Source organism: Lingula anatina, chromosome 1, assembly GCF_051362555.1.
Source record: "Lingula anatina isolate TDL-2025a chromosome 1, LinAna3.0, whole genome shotgun sequence".
Classification (NCBI taxonomy): domain Eukaryota; kingdom Metazoa; phylum Brachiopoda; class Lingulata; order Lingulida; family Lingulidae; genus Lingula; species Lingula anatina.
In genome coordinates this window covers 19,122,811-19,140,492 of record NC_141767.1, presented here as the reverse complement: position 1 = coordinate 19,140,492, position 17,682 = coordinate 19,122,811, and the positions used below count along the sequence as shown (strand labels likewise).

The window sequence follows — 17,682 nt, the reverse complement described above, 5'->3', positions numbered from 1 at the left end:
ATCGCGTCAAAAGAAACATAGGTGCTAAAGGATGACAACTCACGTGAAAGAAAAGCTGCAATAAGCTGCATGATGGCTCTTAAATCAACAAGCCAGGATGCTGAAAATGTCAAAGAATTGCGCAATTATGGCTTGATATAAAACACGTGAGCATCTCTTTCTCTGAATGAAAGAAGTATAAAAAACTGTTTAAGAATTCTTCAGTAACTGAGTTCAATTTTCTAAAAAACGCACCAAAAGACTCGAGAGTCTTTGGTTGCCGGGGTGAAACGGTTCAAATAGGAGAAAAAACGTTGCTTTTTAGTACTCAAATTAGAGAACGCTTAGAAAAAAAGCGCATTTAAGATATCTCAGTCTCGTTTCACGTCATGTATTTTGGGTGGAAAACATCAAATCTGTCAGTTCTAATTGCGGCTTACACTGAAAGCAACATTAGTCGTCTGCAACTTCACAGAGTTTGTAGATTGGACAAACAATAAGGTTTTGCGATCCGTAGCGAGCCACGTGTAGGCTGCTAACGTCGAGAGAAACAGATCAGGGAGTTCAACTATTGATACGTCCTGGGTAATGTCCATTTTAATTTGTTCCTTTTTTCAGCTGATCTAAGGGGAAAAAACGTGTTTGCACTTTATTCATGGATCTGTATGGTTACTTTAACCACGGAATACTTCGGTTACTAGGTCATATTAGTACTAACCAGTGAGAGAGAGAGAGAGAGAGAGAGAGAGAGAGAGGGGGGGGGAGAATTGGCATTATTATCGACAAAAAAATGAGACGTTCCAAATAGGCCTACTGTACAAATACTGTTTTAAAATGATGAATGGTCATTTTTGTGGGGGTTAACTTATGACTTATTTGAAATGCTAAAGAGAGAACATGCTTCTTGCTTTGTACACAGCTACATTTAGGCCAATGTGAATCTAGTCAATCTATTTTCCCATTACTTTCTAATAGGCCTACATGTATCTTAACAAAGGGCTCAGTCTTTTTCTTTTGAAATACAAGGTTGTTAATTCAGTAGGGTTAAAAACTTAGTTTGTGCTATGATTAGGTTTTACCTGATCAAAAGCATCATGACTGTATATGTAAACCACAGATTTACTTTTTTATTATTCATTTATTTGGCTACTTATTCCTTTAGGTCCCTATCTATTTGCTAATATTAATTAATTAATTGATCCATATTTTATTCCATTTTGATTAATTTGATTAACACTTCGGTCTCTGGCATTTATTTACATCTTTTAGTTCGAACCCCTATCTCACCCAACTCCCCTCCCCTACACATGGACAAATTATGATGATCCTTGACAAACAAATCTGACTCGTAGGGGCCTAAAATGAGTCAAATGAATTTTTTTCGTTGGACGAACAAACACGAATTAAAAATACCAACAGTCACAGAAAAATCAGGCCCTGGTGTCCAACAGTCAGAATTATGAACGCGGTTGGATATGGTGGACCAAAAAATAAAACGCAATCATGCTGTCCGAAACGCAATCCAAATTCAGCGGAGCTCACTAGATGGCAGTGCAAGAGTGCATGGCTTGTCTTGGCCTCCATAGTGAATTTGGTAAACAACATGGCGGATTCGAAGTTGTTATGTTATCATCTCAAGTCTAGTATTATTTAGTTCAAAGGAAAAAGACAACGAAAAAGTTATGGATACCACGTTAGCACTAAGAGCCTCTACCGCGAGGGAGGGCATGTCTCTGGGTAAGGGTTTCCATGCCAACAAAGCATCAGTTCTGTGTTTTTAGCAGGTGCCGTCAGGAAACTGTCGATTCTGTATTATTGTTAAATACATTTAAGTTACATTTAAGTTATTGTAAGTGTTACACTGCCACGCTGTGCCTTACAGAATCAGAAATAATGACACTTGCGTACATTTTAACCCCCCAATTGTGATGAGTGACTGGTGCTCCTGTGATTATGGCGGTCATGTATGTATAAACTCCTCTAGATCTCTTTATTTGCCATATTGATGTTGAATGCTATTTTTTTTCAGTGAATAAATATGAAGCACTGCTTATAGAGCAAGGCAGCCCAAAACCATCACAAGACAGGGCATTACTGGTGTTTCAGGCTCTGGATGACTTACTGCCACATTTAGGTGTATTTGCCAAAGTAATGAAACTGATCAGGGATGATTTATATGGTAAATAGTTTATTAACTCCTACTTTTTAAAAATATACTAGACATAAAACTAAAACAGTATTTTAAATTAAATGAGCTATGAACACTGATTTTTTTATCACACTATACATGAATTTGGTGTGTAAATTTTTGAGGGATGAACTGGCATTTTTGTTTAGAATTATTCTTTTTCTTCTGAATACTACGGTACTTGTACATAAATATATTAAAAAGAAAAGAAAGATTGGCCAAGCATTTAGCATTTAATTACTTGCTTAATTTAGATATTTATAATTTTTTTTATGAGGGTAAAAGCATGGTGAGTTTAATTCATGCAGTGTGTAAAATATTATAAAGATGTGCTCACCTTATTGTCTATCCATACCGGTAAAATGGTTGTACATTCATTTCTCCAGATGCTGTGTACAGTAACAATTTTACAAGCAGTAAAGATGCAGAGTCTTCCTTCATCCAGAGAGTGCCACATTTTAGCCTGGTTCAACAGGTTTATAAAGAGAGACATGAAGCTGCTGATGAACTGCGAGAACAACTGGAAGTAGTAAAAGAAAAGTAAGAGATAAAAGATCACATTGCCATTCAATTTAAGAAATTCATTCACATTATAAATGTCTGTTAATGTTTTTTTTATTTGGAAATTGTAGATTGTAGTATCTATTTTTTCACCCTTTAAGGATTTGGCAATATCTCTCTTTGCATTGCAACCTTGTTTCTACATTTATACTTTTTTTGGACTGAAAACCAGAGAGTCGTTTGTACCAGTGGTGCAATGAGCTAGTTAAATATTGCTATTTTTCTTGCAGGTTGTTTAACAAGCACAAATTGTATGAAGGTGCTCAAGACAACATATCAGAACTTAAAAATGAGATTGAGGAACTGAAACAAACAGTAGCAAACCTGGAGGATGAAGTGGAAGACAAGAATGCAGACATTAAAAGGTGTGTGCTTTTTAAACTGCATAGTTTAAACACACACACGCATGCACGCACTCATGCACACACACACACACACACACACACACACACACACACACACACACACACACACACACACACACACACGCACGCACACCTGGCACATGCACACACAAACAAATTTGGAGAAAAAAGTGATGAAAAAGTGGTGATTTGGCTAAGAGAAAAAAATTGTCAGCGCTACCCCAGCTTCTCATATATATATATATATATATAATAAAAACTTATATGTATGTACAATTTGCTTTATGTTAACAGATTAGAAACAACTATGGGTGATGAGAAGGAAAAGGCAAACATGGAGAAGCATGGCTTGAACTGTGATATAGCAGATCTGAAGGTAGGTGAATTTCAACAGAAATGTGTGCAGGTCAATGCATCAGCCACAGTAATAATGTTATAATGTGTGTGAATTATGAAGAGTAAATGGAATAAATGATAAAGTTGTGTGGATAAAAAGATGAATAGCACTTTCATTTTACCTATTTTTACAGGAAGATTTGCGAGAAGCTAAGGAGCAGATTGCCTTTTTGAGCAAATACAAGGAGGGATATGATAATTTAGAAAAGGGTGAGTTGCTTTTCTTTAGATAAGGCCACACTTTTTTAATTTTATGGATGACATCCTGCGCGCGCACCGATTTTCGCCCGTTCTCCGAAAAAAAAAAAAAAAAAAATCCCCCCCCCAGCCCCCTACGAAGTCGGTTGGCGCAAACGTCGTTAGTGAATTTGCCAGGAAATGAGCTTTCTGCGCATGCGTATTATCGCCACGTGGAAATGTGGCCGCTTTGCCGTCAAATTCATCTCTAGGATAACTTTCAAATTACACGACAATTAAAGTCATAAAGAGAACGGGTGCCGTCGTTTTGGATTGGTATGCCATTGATATTGGGCATGGAGATATCACCTTTTTACAATTGTGCGAAAGGCTGGCGGCCGCCAGCGATTATCGCCCGAAAAATTTCAGTGACATTCTGTACAAAGCAGCACATAGGCTACCAGGTTTTCTGAGCGAAAAAAAGGGTCGACAAGGGCGTCGAGGTATTTGGTGGGCTGAAGGTCGGACAGGCCAACTGACAGTTTGGCCGTGTGAGTCGAAGTAGACAAAATGGCATCGTCCGAAATGACCTTTAAAAGATTTGGTAGTATTAAGCATATCTTTGCATCATTTTTTTAAACATTTCTGTGAAGTGTTCAAAATGCTTTAATATTCTGAGAATACGAATAAAGACACATTGTTTGTTTGATATTTGTTTTATTGATTGCTATACCAACAAAATGCATGAAATAACCTTAATAGATTTTGTAATAAAAAGTATATCTATTCATGACTTTTTTTTACATTTCTACAAAGTATTCACAATGCTTTAATATTTTGAGAGCATGGATAAAGACATATTGTTAGTTTGATACGTGTTTCTGTGGTAAAATTTGTGTTTCCAGCTGTGTACTGACAGCATTCCTTTACTTAAGCAGTATTTTTTTTTTTGGACCGTTTTTTTTTTTTTTTCGCCCTCTCGCACCGATTATGGGGTACCCAGAGGATGTCATCCATAAAAATAAAAAAGTGTGGCCTAATGCACATTGTATGACAAAGAATTTAAAACTGAATCTGGTCTCTATATGACCCAGACTAAATGGCCTTTCATCACTTCATCATTTAATCTAAATAAAATTGACTTTCATGATTCTTTTATTTCATTTTTCATATCCAAAAGATAAATCTAGATTTGACATTTAAGTGTATTTTAAGTTGTAAACAATTTGTTCTTTAAAGGAACTTATTTTAAAAAGATAATGGAAGGTTAAATGCCTTATAAAGTCTTGATCATAAGACTTAGTCCTTATTTTTTGATGTTGTGAGTCTTTTATACTTGAATGAATCATAATTTTCATTTTGCAGCATTTACATTCAATCCTAGTGTGGAAGATTCTGAAACATCTAAGAAACCAGTGATAGCAACAAGAAGGGTAATTAAGAGTTACTGCAGAATTTATATGTGCGAAGTTATGCATGTATTTGGTACCATATCATGATGTCAAACTATTTTTGTAAAATGTTTTATTGTCGGTATGAAAATATTCCATGTGACGATTCATAATCAAAATATGCCAATTTAAAAAAGATATGAGGATACAAGATAAAATGATAAAACTAAAATATTCAGTATTTTTTTCTGTCAGGCTCACCTCATCAACAACATAGATGCTGCCAGCAAGCTAGAAGAACAACTGCTTACAGTGGAAAATGCCATTATAGATGGTAATTTTTTGTAAAAAAATCCAATTGAGTCACTGGTTTATATATATTTATGTCACATGCAATTTTTTGTGTACTATGAAAAAAATATTAAAGGCTGTTTTGAAATGACGATGATAATACGACAAAATGTACTTACTGAAAAATGTTTTTGTTTTTTTGTTGCTGAATTTGACAAGTTTATGGTGCAACACAAACTAGACTTTGCATAGTTTTTTCAAAACTTTCCTTGTAGTACTTAAAATACAAGTAAGGGGAGGGGCCCAGGTGATCAGATATGGTACATGTATACCAAAAATTTACCAAATCTCTCTTTTTTTTTCATTTTGCAGAATTTGACAAGTTTTTAGAGGAACACAAACAAGAATTGGTTGGGCTGCAGTTAACAGACAATTCCAATGACAAGATGTACTATAGACAAGAACATGAGGTAGAGAGAGTAGATCAAGATGTGAGTGAAATAATTGACAAATTTTATGTTTCACACTTCAGCACTTTACATGTATGTAGAGGCTCTACAAATAATTGTGTATACATGTATCTTTTACTTTGTTTTTGATATTATACTTATGAAATATCCCATTATGTTTATGGACTATTAAATGTTAAAATAGTATGTTATTGATAAAATATTTTTTTGGGAAATGGAGATATATTGCATGGAAAATGTTTATTTTCCTTTTTTTCTTTTGCCCCTTAATCATTATTTCATTATGAAAATTAAGAATCCAATCATTTCTGTTGTCTGAATCACAGAAAATTTCAGTTTCATGCAGATGTTGTTTTTTTATTTTATTGATGTAGGATAATCAAATGTAACTTAATTTTATTTCAGCTGTGGGTGATGCAGGAAAGGTTCAAGAAGTCAGTGGATGATCTGAATACAGAACTAGAACTGATAAGGCAGCATAAGAAGATGCTTTTAGAACAATTGCAACTTCTAGAAGAGAGCATTAAACCTGAAGAGTAAGTCGTATGGTTTAGGTCAATGTGTGTACCCTGGGCTTAAGATCTGTTGCCTGCAAGCTTTTTCATTAGAAACTCAACCTCAGTATTAAGCCACTTATTGGATAGGCAGATGTGTGAAAAGAAGAAGCTGATAGGCATTGGATCTGAAGCTTAAGGTTTGTTAAATATGACCAATAAAAATAGGAGTGCATTAAAATTAATTTCTTCAATTTTTCATGTGGGTTGTTTTGACACTGAAACTAAAAATATTAATGATTTAAAATGAATTAAAATTAAAATATGGGATGTTTTGACAGTGAAACTAAAAATATTGATGATTTAAAATGAATTAAAATTGAACCCACATTCTACTTATTTTAACTGCTATTGCAATTGAAAAAATTTGTTCTGAAGAACTAGTTTGGGATATAATGTGTGGGTTGTTTTATAGAGAGGGAGATGACATGGAGGAAGAAGCAAACAAACCAGAGACCACAAAGAAAAAGGAATCCAGACCTGGAACTGGACAAGGTATGTGGGCTATAATTATAAAATTTTAGATGAAAACTACTGCAATACATTCATGTACAACATGTATCTTAATTGATTTATAATGAAGAGAAAAATATTTAGATCAAAGAAAAATTTACTGGATCAAAATCTGTAATTTGTTTCAGAATCTGTCCTGTCTGCTGGTTTAGTTGATGAAGAGAAGGATGACGGAGCTGACCCCTTCATCCCACATGAGCGGATTTTTAGCAAATATGCGGCCATGATGTATTCTTCCTCAAACAAGGGCAAGAACTGGCATGAATTCCAAGCTGCAAAGTTCTGTCCTAGCTGTGGTGAAAAGGTGATTTTTTTCTTTAGAATAGGAAAACTACATGTAGAAATAAGTGAGACAGTTAAAAAAAAATTTGTCCATCTTTCTGATTTATGTTTGTATAGGGGAAATCATTAATTCTGGAGTCATTAAAATATATTTTTGAGTAACATTTTGGTCTTAATTTCTGTTTATAATAGAACTATAAGCCTGCTTTTCAGTTTTATTGCTTCCACTTGAAGAGATTTTGTAGATTAAAAAATTTATGAAAATTCATTATCTGTAAAATTCACAATTTTTTGCATTGAAAAGGTTGAGGCATTACTGTAGTTTATTCCAGAATGTCATTATTTTTTGTGATAAATTAGAAATTATTAAAATTATTAAAATTGTCTATTCTGTTGTGGGTTTTGTTTGTAACTTTCAATAATTGAATTCACTCATTTACTGAAAAATGCAGTATTTGACTTAAAGAACAAATGTCCTAAGTGATGCTGGAAGTCATTGCAATATACACAAGTATTTTCCTTATTTCTCTTTCAGACCATATTCTGTCCACACAAGATACCCACAGATGAAGTAGTCCTGAAACTTCCACATAACTGCACTCACATCAAGATCACAAGACCAAAAGTCAGGATTAATCAGGAATTAATAGAGTGCGTCAAATACGTATATTAGATATTTCATGTTCCTTGACTTTTTACCCATGGGGATCCATTAAAGATACTTCAAACAGGCCTGTAGCTTGCAATTTCAAAAGGGTTCTTTTTCTGAAAAAGTGGACCTTTTACCCTGAAACCTTTGTGTATTTAGATCAATTTTACCCAGAGCAGACCTTTTTGTGGCAAAAAGGCAGTTTGTTCTGCCCCCCCCCCCCCCCCCCGACCCTCCAGATTCGGGCCTGTCAAACATAGGCTTAGTTTCTTCTTTTAGAAATGATGATTTAAAAAAAAAATACCGTGTCTGTAAATTCACAGTTTTCCCCATGGAAAAAAGATTGAAAAGATTTTATTTTCTTTGCTGAATCTTTTCGTGATTGTGCATTTCAGAGAAATCCTCAACCGCCAAGAAGATTTTATAGGAACTCCTGCAAGTATAGGTGCCTCCCAGTCACCAGCAGATAGCAGGGAAGGTAGTGCCAGTCCCAAGATGACCAGGTTTAGAGCCATGGCTTCTATGATGGGAAAGATAGAGGCTGGGAGGAGAAACGAACTGCTGGCTTCCCTGTCCACTACAAGAACTCCCACCCCCGGATCTGAGGCACACATGGTGGGTTCATTTACAGCAAATTGTTGTATGATATTAGACAGCAATTTCAGTGGGGTGGTCTTTTATGAAAGATGGACCTTTTGATACCCGTTGTTGACTCAAATTGCATAGAGGAGATCTTTTCTAGCAGAAAGGAAGGTTCTTTTCAATCCCAAACATTCCTTATGTTTAGTTATACATGTAGGTAGTAAGCACCTTTTCAAAGGCAGCAAAATATTACATATTGCTTAGGCAATCTTTCCTGACTTTTATTTTTGACTTAATTGTATATTGAAAATGCTATACATTGCTATATTATATTTCAGACACTGCAAAAATTATTATACTTGGTGATATACTAAGGAGGCTATTTCATTTTTTGTTCTGATTATAATAGTATATTACTTGTACATTTTATTCAGCCAAAATCTGCAGGAACGGGAACTGAACCATTTATGGTAAAACTGGCTGCATGTATTTCAATTTCTTCTAACATCTAGATGGGTCTAACTTAGTTTCCTGTCATAAATGCAATTATTTAAGGATTTGTTTCAAAATGTTTTTATCTTAATTGAAACTTACATGCTGGTTTTGCTTTATATGTTTACATATTGGTACTATGCTCAAGAAGAGTACTCTGCTTATTCCTGGTCTTATGGTGAACTTGCACTCTACCTATGCTTTCTATTTTCTTTTTTTTTATGTAAACAGTCATAGCAGATATTTATACATATTAACTTGTATATACGGTAATAACAAAAATAAAAGCCAAATGCTAGTAGGGTAAGATATGTGGAAACACAGATAACATTGTTCCTACATGTATACACACCGTACAACAAACAACCCTAAATAGCTTCTACTGGAAGAGCTATGGATGATTTAACCCTTATATGTATTATTATTAAGCTTTTATATAAATTTAAACCATAATATTTACTTTTACTTATTTTGGCATTGATTTCATTATTTATTTAATGGGACACATGGGTAAGAAAGGTGCTTTTTAAAAGCTGTATAGAACATTTTATTTTGCCATTATTCTTTGCTTGTTTTGACTGTGTGGTTTATGTATTCCATTCAAATCTGCATTTTGTTTGTTAGAATTCATTTCAGAATGTCCAGACTCCTCTTTATATGTTTTGTCCTTTTAATCTAGTTTCATATAAATCAAGATGTCACAAATTACACACATTTTACATTTTTTGTACAAACCTTCAATCACAAACTAATCAATCAGAGACGCTGTAAATTTATGAACAGAATTTTTTGTACTCGTATAATGTATATATATATGTTTATGTTATTGTTTGTATACATGTTTGATATGGATTTTTTCAGACTAATACTATCTCCAAATTATGGGATGATTATAAGGACAGAACGCAAATAGAGCGCATCATTCCTTTGCCAATGGCTTTAGTAAGTCGAACTGAACACACACAGATATAATAATATGATTTCCCTCAAGATACATAGTTTTATTGTATATCATGTAATCAACAGCAGATTATCACTCGAAAGAAAGGATTTATGTTGACAGAATCTGTAAATTTGGCATATGTTCTTCTTGATAGACAACAATTTTTAAAATTATGTAATACACTTTCAATTCTTTGGAATATGATAATATACATTTTATCTTGGCCATTTGCAGGACCATGCTGTGTCTCTTATTCAGCAGTTCTATTCATTTGTTCTGTGGCAAGATGAGGCTGGGTCTGAGGAAGAAGGATACTTCTCTATACTGGTAAAGAAACAAAGGGAGAAACAGCTTATATTTGTCTACAGTTTATCTTATAAATTTCTTTAATCGAAATTACTAAATACGCACACACATACACACATGAAAATAATTAATATTTAATTAATATGCTGTTGTTAAAAAATAACCATTTTTAAAATAAAAAAAAAATATATTTTTTTTAGCCTGTAACAATGTGTCACTGCTCTGTATTACAGGACAATTTATACTACTTCATGTCAGAGAGGTACATGAAAGAAGACATTACATACTTAACAACCCATGATTTGCTGTCTGCCATAGTAGATAACCTGAACAGTGACAAGGTATGCTGTAGTTTTTTTTAAAAGAGATATCACATACTTGATAAAATACCTAATCCTGACTCATTAATACTTTTGTGATAATGTTTGATTTGTTGGAAAAGTAAGTGATTTGTGCTTTTTGTTTTGAACCATATTTGGACTGTGATTCTATATGTATGTCTCTCTCTTTTTCTTTTGGGAGAGGGGGGTCATTTAATTACCTTTCTATACATTTTAAACTCACTGGTGCACAATTCCACAGAACTTTTTTACGTGAAGATGGTGAGAATAATATGGATAATGTTTTTTTAACATATCGTAACATTTTTTCCTGCTTATTGTAATTTCAGACCATTCAAATATTTGGCCACACATTGATTGGTAACCTAGATGCCTCCTGCATCCGCTATGTTCTACTGATAGCAGATTTTGTCAGCTTGGTGGATTGGGAAGAGGTGGAAGATTTCAGGGCATTTGCATCCATTGTGTTTCCTTTCTTACAGGTGAATACATGTAATAACCACTGCTGTGCCATTTCAGTATTAAAATACTGAAATAGTTAAAGCCTTTCACTTTGATATTGTTGTTTTTGCCATAAGGTCCTTTAAAAAGATACATAATAATCAATTTTTTATAGTTCAGAATCCTCAAAAAATTGAACAGCCAACCAATGTGGCACCTCCCTAGCTTCAGTGATACAATTAATTTTAATGGCTAGAGTACAATAATGATTAAATCTGAATATAAGGAGTAAAGTCAATTTGAGTTAACCTAAGTACTTGAAACTGCTGAGGCATGTTTGTTATAGAGATTAATAATCTCTGGAACTAATGGTGGTAATGATCAACAACCAGATTTACTCTTATTTACTCATCTAAATACAAGCATAAGTCTAATTTTTTTCATGAAGAGTGATATATCCAGGTAATGTATTGCTACTCCTTGTCTTGTTTTTTGGTTCAAAGGAAGACGACCTGGAGACTCTCCACATGGGCTACACATCATTCAGTGAGAACAAGATTTCCAAGAAACGAGTGCTGGATTTCCTGATGTACATTATTCTCAAGTACAGGGAACCAAGGTTCCAAGATGTATGTATTGAAAGGGTAGCATTGCTAGAAAGATGTTTTATTTAATGAAATTAAGACAAGGAAAATACAGTATGGGTTGCATTATAAGTCCATAAAAATATGTTGACCTGCTATTCATCATGTTATTTATAATATAATTACATCTAAAATCTAAGAGAAGATGCTTTATTCAATATAATTAAGACAATGAAAATACAATATGGGTTGCCCACATTTCAAGTTCATAGTACCATGTTGATCTGTTATTTGCCATGTTATTTACAATATGATAACACAAACCAAAGGGAAATTTAAATCTTAAAATGCATAACAAATTTATAAATGATAACAGTTGTCAACCATGTTTTATCACAATTTCAAAACTGATTTTTATAAATGATTTATCAATGATAACAGGAATAGTTGTATAGATAGAACACAATCTACACAGGATACATTTGCAACAAAAATAAGTTACAGAAGCAATTCTACACTACAAAATTATATTCATTTCATGTTTTTTTCAGATGGAAAATCGGTTGCTTGCTTTCCCTGCCAGAGAACATGGTCAGATGACAGAACATGAGTTTAATGAGGCAGTGGAGAATTTGGTTCCCCTCCACAGTGAGAAGTTACGAAAGCGTCTGTTTTGGGAGGCAGAGGCACACGTTCAGATGGATGACATGCATGATGTTGTGCCTGTCATGAGACTGGCCCGTATCCTTTTGATAATTTTAGAAAACACATTTATGTCAAAAATATATAGGATAAGTTCTGTCTCCAATGTACAAAAAAAGTAGAATACTTTTAATATCAGAACACAACAAACATATATGACTACAGGTTATGATTGAGCAGGGGGGGAGGGCGACAACCATTAGAAGTGTAGAAATATATATTACATGTGCTTAGGTACAGCAATACAGCTTCAAGTTTGATTTAACAAGCCTGTGCCTTTTAGTGGTACAAAATGTATGTATACATGATACCAAGGTTGTTATATAAATATCCCTTAACGTTATCCAGAAATTTCCAGCTATCTGGCATTGCTGCAGATAGCACAAATCATCAGACAAACCGTAGCTGATAAAGTGAAAAAGGCAAAAATTAGGACAAAGGGAGACAGAGCACGTAAGTTACATGTTTCATCAGTTCTAATTGTTTTTATTTCTCCTTCATAATGGCACATTTTAATGCATTCAGACCATAAGAAATTATACTTTCATTTTGATTTTTAAAAGGATGATTATATTTACTTTTTATGTTCCAGCCACCAAGGTACAATCTGAGGCAGAGAAGGCTGCAGAGAACCAGATAACAACTTACTCTGATATCAGGAAGATTGCTGTCAGTGTAGCCAGGTAGACTCTTGAAACTTACAGTACTTTTAAATTATTGGTGACAGATTATTGCATCATTGAAATTAGATAGATGTGTCATTGAGTACTTTGTTGGTGGATTCCATTTTTAGAAAGTTTTAGACGTTAATATTTGACTATAATTTTTAAAGGCCAACAAAGGAAAACAGCTCTTGGACATAAAAAGCTAATATTTATAAAAGAGTATGTACTAGTATATGTTACAAAAAAAACCCCTATGAAATAACTCATGTTTTTATTTGTTTAAAATCAATAGTGAAGACTTACAGAGATGGTAATAAGACTTAAGAATTTTTTCGGTTATTTTCAGACGCAAGGCTACAAGGAAGAGAAGAGAAGCAGAAGATGCAGAAATGGATGACACACAATTCTACAGATGATGAAGATTACTGGATAAACAACTACAAAGAGCCAGAGGTTGGGAAAAATTAGAAGGGACTTTTTTTGAAAAAGGCATTTTCTTTAAATTAGTTCTTTTTGGATGCATTGTAAATATAAAATTGTACACTACTAGTACAGTATTTTATGGAATACACAAGTGTGTAACTCTCCATTCATATAACTGATTTAGTCACGTATTAAACGCACTATTTTTATGACAGAAGAATATGTACATGCAATTTTGTGATATAAAATAATTCAGAGAGAGTGAAAGATGTTTTCTTTTTGATTTAAGACTTTTGATGCAGTGTAAAACAAATTGTATGAAAAGTACAAATAGCCAGCACAAGCCAACCCTATGTGTAATTCCAACATCATGTTGTCGATCCAATTTACTTTTTTAACGTCATTTTGGAGTAAATCCCAAATGTACGAGAACTCCCCCCCCCCCTCCCCACACACACACACAGTGAGTACCTATCTGATCACGTAAAGTCCGAAAACTGAAACAAGTATTGCCTGTGGTTTTCGTGTGTTCAGCGTGTGTTAACTTCTATACAAAATTATGTCTTCGTACCTCCGAGTGCGGTTCGGGTGCTATCGTGTCACCTTCTGTACATATCGTTCTTGCCTCAGCCATGGAAGCATATCTATGCTCCCAATGCTTCTGCTGGGACCATCTTCGCGCGAATTTCAAAACCCCATGTTCGTATGGCCATCTGATGTCAACGTGGGGACTGTGTTACGCCAACCTAATGACTTGTCACTAGGCTGAAGGTCATGCTGTGGCCAGGTAATTTCACTTTTTTGCTGCGCCCTGAGGTGATTTTATCACAAATGAATAAATGCCAAAGATCACCTGAAAAAATCAAAATTTTACGTAGATCTACTAGTTTTTTGTAATATTAATTATAAAAGGCATCGAACGCCAGAAGGATGTATTAGGTTTATTTTAACGACAGGAATACATGTTTAACCCGTGCTTCAAATAGTTCTATCTCGTAATAGTTCAAATGAAATATGTTTTAGTTTAGGGTCCAGTAATGATTATTGGCTCCTAAGTTTTTGTTACCTTGTTTTCAGTATGTTTAGGGCCATTTGTTTTGAACGAATATGGCATACATACCGCCACTTTTTACCAAAACTTCCTTTAGGATGAGCGTGCACTAATTCATATCATTAAAACATTATATAAATACATGATAAAAGTCTGAAAATTGAACACCTAACATGAGATGAAAATGTTAAGTACATGCATAAAAACGTTCTGTTCGACTACGAATCACAAGCACAATCTCTTAAATAACAATATACTGTATGTACAAGATAGCCATAATAGGCTTTAAATTGTTAAAATGTAATTACATCGAATATTAAATCGAAAGTTATTTTACCTATGTGAGACCTGTGCCTTCTAAACTCGAGATTATGCAAAATTTATTTGTGCTGTTGTACAACCATTTTTGTGGTTCTAGTTCCAACGAAACAATGTAATTCAAATACACAGCAATCTCATCCAACACATCGCTCTAACCAATACATTTTTACATTGAGTTAATGTCTTAAGCAACATCTCGATTTAGCAGTTTGTATGCGATGATTCCTATCACAGCAGTGAGGGACACGTAGGGAAACAATCTTCCCCCCGAGTTACACCCGTCTGTATTGCAGGACACGACACAGCCGTCCATCTCGGTACCGTCCAGAGAAATGCGCCGTATCCAGCCACAGTGGCTTACGACGTCGATCTCCGTCTCCGAGGTAGTGCCCCCACTGTTTGTTACGCAAGTGCGGACCGTCACGGTGTAGTTATTAGGCTCTGTAATGAGAAATGAATAAATGAATGGATATTTGAAAAATAAAATGATGGTGCGAAAAGCATGCGTCTTGAGTATTTGAGATTGATGTATGTAGTTTAAACGCTTACTTATTCTGAACATCTTTAAGAAAGACCTTTTGTATGTTTTTTTTATTGATAATGAGTGTAAAGTGTTGGTGGAAAAAACCCATCAAATCAATTCATCTCGATTTTGATACAGCCCCCATCCTTCCACAACATATGCTATTCACTTATAACGTGCACAAACGTGATTTTGCAAATTGGCCGCTTTATTTGCTCGTGTCAGTTTGATTCATTGGTTAAAAGGCATGTTACGTAAAAAAAATTATATGAGAAGTGATATCCAGAGGGTATTTGACAGGAGTCAACAAGGTAATGGTTATGGAAGTTTGGTTATAGTTGGGAAAACGTTGAAGGCCTCAGAATATTCTTGGAAGTAATGGTTTTTCTTTTACAAAATCCTTTAACTACCCCTTAAATCGTTTAATACGAACCATCCACGCCGATGAGTTTAATACAGGACGTTGCCGGGAAAAGTCCGTCTTGGTCTTTTCTGGACCCCATACAATCTGGCACATAATAACTTCCATTTAAAGGTTCAAATTTATCCTCACAGGCAGGCTCACTGTGATTTATCGATGTACACACGTAACAACCAATTGTAGACACTGTAAAACAAAAATACGCGTTTTTTATGATTATTGTTTGTTTACATTAAAAATATAACTCACATGTAATTATTGCATTCGCTTTTCTTTCAAACATTTCGAAAGGTGAAAATATAATCTTACAAAACAACTCATTTAATGGAAAATACTTTTTTTGTATCTGAAAAGTGAATTCCCCTACCTTTACCGACGAGAAAAAACATATAACATAGCGTAATAGCGACGCCCATTACTAGTGAACGTCCCATTTTCACATTATGTAGTCATATCTGAAATGAAGAAATGCACTTTTCTATAACTGCCACTGTTTGATGCATTAAACAACAAAGAATTAAAAAAAAATTACAAATAAACTTACAAATAAAAATTGCAACATAAAATGGGTATCGGTACGTTCAAGATTACCAAAACTAACTCAAAACTTTACAAAAATCGTTTAACAGCCAAATGTGGCAATTCGCCCCCACCCATATCTGAAACTGATAACAAGTAATTAGATCAAATAACGATGTACCCAAGAGATTTCTATCTAGTCCCAGTTATGAAATCTTTATTCTCAATCGACCGATTTCTCTCCCCAGTGGCTCCTACTCGAGAAACCGATCCCACGCTTTGATTAAGTCATCTCCATAGTGTACGGTACCCACTGGAGTTAATAAGTTTCAAACTGTATCTGTATTGATTTTTGACAAGAGTGGTTAATCGTGTTTTCAAACAAAGTATTAAAAACAACATTGGTCAGAGGGCTAAGTATATGGCGTATGGTCAATACGTTTCTGTGGCTTATTATTCTATTATTCTGAAAACGTGCAATAGAGGCAAATTAAAGTAAATAAAGCAATGTGCTGCTGTCCATGCTTTATTTCCAAAGCCGTAAAAAATCCGCAGACAATCAATGTAATCGTAATCAAAGCTCTAAATGTGGGCCGAAATGGCTATGGTAAAAGATTTAGATCCACCAGATTTTATGCGGATATAAACGCCTAATTATAATAGATAAACTCTGTGCTTGCTTTTTTCTATTAAAAGACTCACTGCGTTGTTCAGGATTTTCTCGTTTTTCGAGGTGGATTTTTTCACAACTAACCCTATTACTTATTCATAACATGACATTTCAGCCCCAGAAGTCCAATGAATAATAAAACTCGCTTATTTAACACAGGTAGGCCTAATTCGTCTTCATACTCACGGTAGGCCTACATAGGCTCTAGCGAAAAAATCCCAGTCTTAAAACTGCAGTTGTAGACATGTTATAAAATGAGCAATATCTCACGTTATGTGCCAATTCATTTTAACCAGCAATGGCATTTTAGTATTACAAAATTCAACATTGCTGAAGAAATCATTTGTATATTTTGTAGGGCCTACCAAAACACTTTGACCTAAGGCATTTCAACAACATAACTTAAGCAATATATATAAGCATATATACAGGTGAAGCCGAAATACGCCGAGAATGATGCCGATGGCAGCATGTAAAACATCCCAAACCTCTAATAGATCACTACACCAGTCAAATAAATACTCACAATGCTTCCATGGAAATCCGCTATTTCGAATTCATGGTCTAGAATGCGACAAATTGACCGAAATTGGTGATATCTATTAGATATCAGAATCAGTCTGGCTGTTTAATTCCTAGAAAACAATATGGCGGCTCCTGACTCCTAGAAATCAGGTATAAGCTGTATTCAGGTCAATGTAAATGCGGGATGCGCACAGCAACTTCAGACAAAAAATCAATAAACCTAACCTTCGCACTCGTCTAATTTCAACGCTCTCACATTAGCAAAAGAGCGCCATCGCGTATGGTAAATTATATACATCTTCTAGGGGCCATCGCGTATTCCAGCTTCTCCTCGGTTTAATTTTCATTTATGAAAAT

General features: G+C 34.5%; 2 protein-coding genes across 4 annotated transcripts; one reads left to right on the top strand and one right to left on the bottom strand.

Annotated features, from left to right (window-relative positions):
- Positions 1 to 405: 405 nt before the first annotated feature.
- LOC106177476 (uncharacterized) lies at positions 406 to 13,562 on the top strand. 3 transcript variants are annotated; one of them, XM_087013525.1, is made up of 24 exons: positions 406 to 564; positions 2,009 to 2,158; positions 2,554 to 2,707; positions 2,959 to 3,093; positions 3,388 to 3,469; positions 3,624 to 3,699; positions 5,032 to 5,099; positions 5,313 to 5,391; positions 5,721 to 5,839; positions 6,224 to 6,354; positions 6,788 to 6,867; positions 7,014 to 7,189; positions 7,703 to 7,818; positions 8,212 to 8,431; positions 8,833 to 8,868; positions 9,752 to 9,832; positions 10,068 to 10,160; positions 10,373 to 10,480; positions 10,810 to 10,962; positions 11,425 to 11,550; positions 12,057 to 12,246; positions 12,556 to 12,660; positions 12,800 to 12,890; positions 13,219 to 13,562. In XM_087013525.1, the coding sequence occupies exons 2-24, from the start codon at positions 2,131 to 2,133 to the stop codon at positions 13,286 to 13,288; spliced, it is 2,517 nt and encodes an 838-aa protein (XP_086869651.1). In that variant the 5' UTR covers positions 406 to 564; positions 2,009 to 2,130; the 3' UTR covers positions 13,289 to 13,562. The 3 variants fall into 3 exon arrangements, with proteins under 3 accessions (XP_086869651.1, XP_086869640.1, XP_086869645.1); XM_087013514.1 differs by lacking the exon at positions 406 to 564 and adding an exon at positions 1,549 to 1,716; XM_087013519.1 differs by lacking the exons at positions 406 to 564; positions 8,833 to 8,868 and adding an exon at positions 1,549 to 1,716.
- Positions 13,563 to 14,224: 662 nt separating this feature from the next.
- On the bottom strand, positions 14,225 to 17,493 carry LOC106177459 (UPAR/Ly6 domain-containing protein bou). The gene is made up of 4 exons (XM_013560224.3): positions 17,327 to 17,493; positions 15,979 to 16,066; positions 15,624 to 15,797; positions 14,225 to 15,108 (listed from the first exon to the last, which is right to left on the bottom strand). The coding sequence occupies exons 2-4, from the start codon at positions 16,043 to 16,045 to the stop codon at positions 14,852 to 14,854; spliced, it is 498 nt and encodes a 165-aa protein (XP_013415678.2). The 5' UTR covers positions 16,046 to 16,066; positions 17,327 to 17,493; the 3' UTR covers positions 14,225 to 14,851.
- Positions 17,494 to 17,682: the final 189 nt, after the last annotated feature.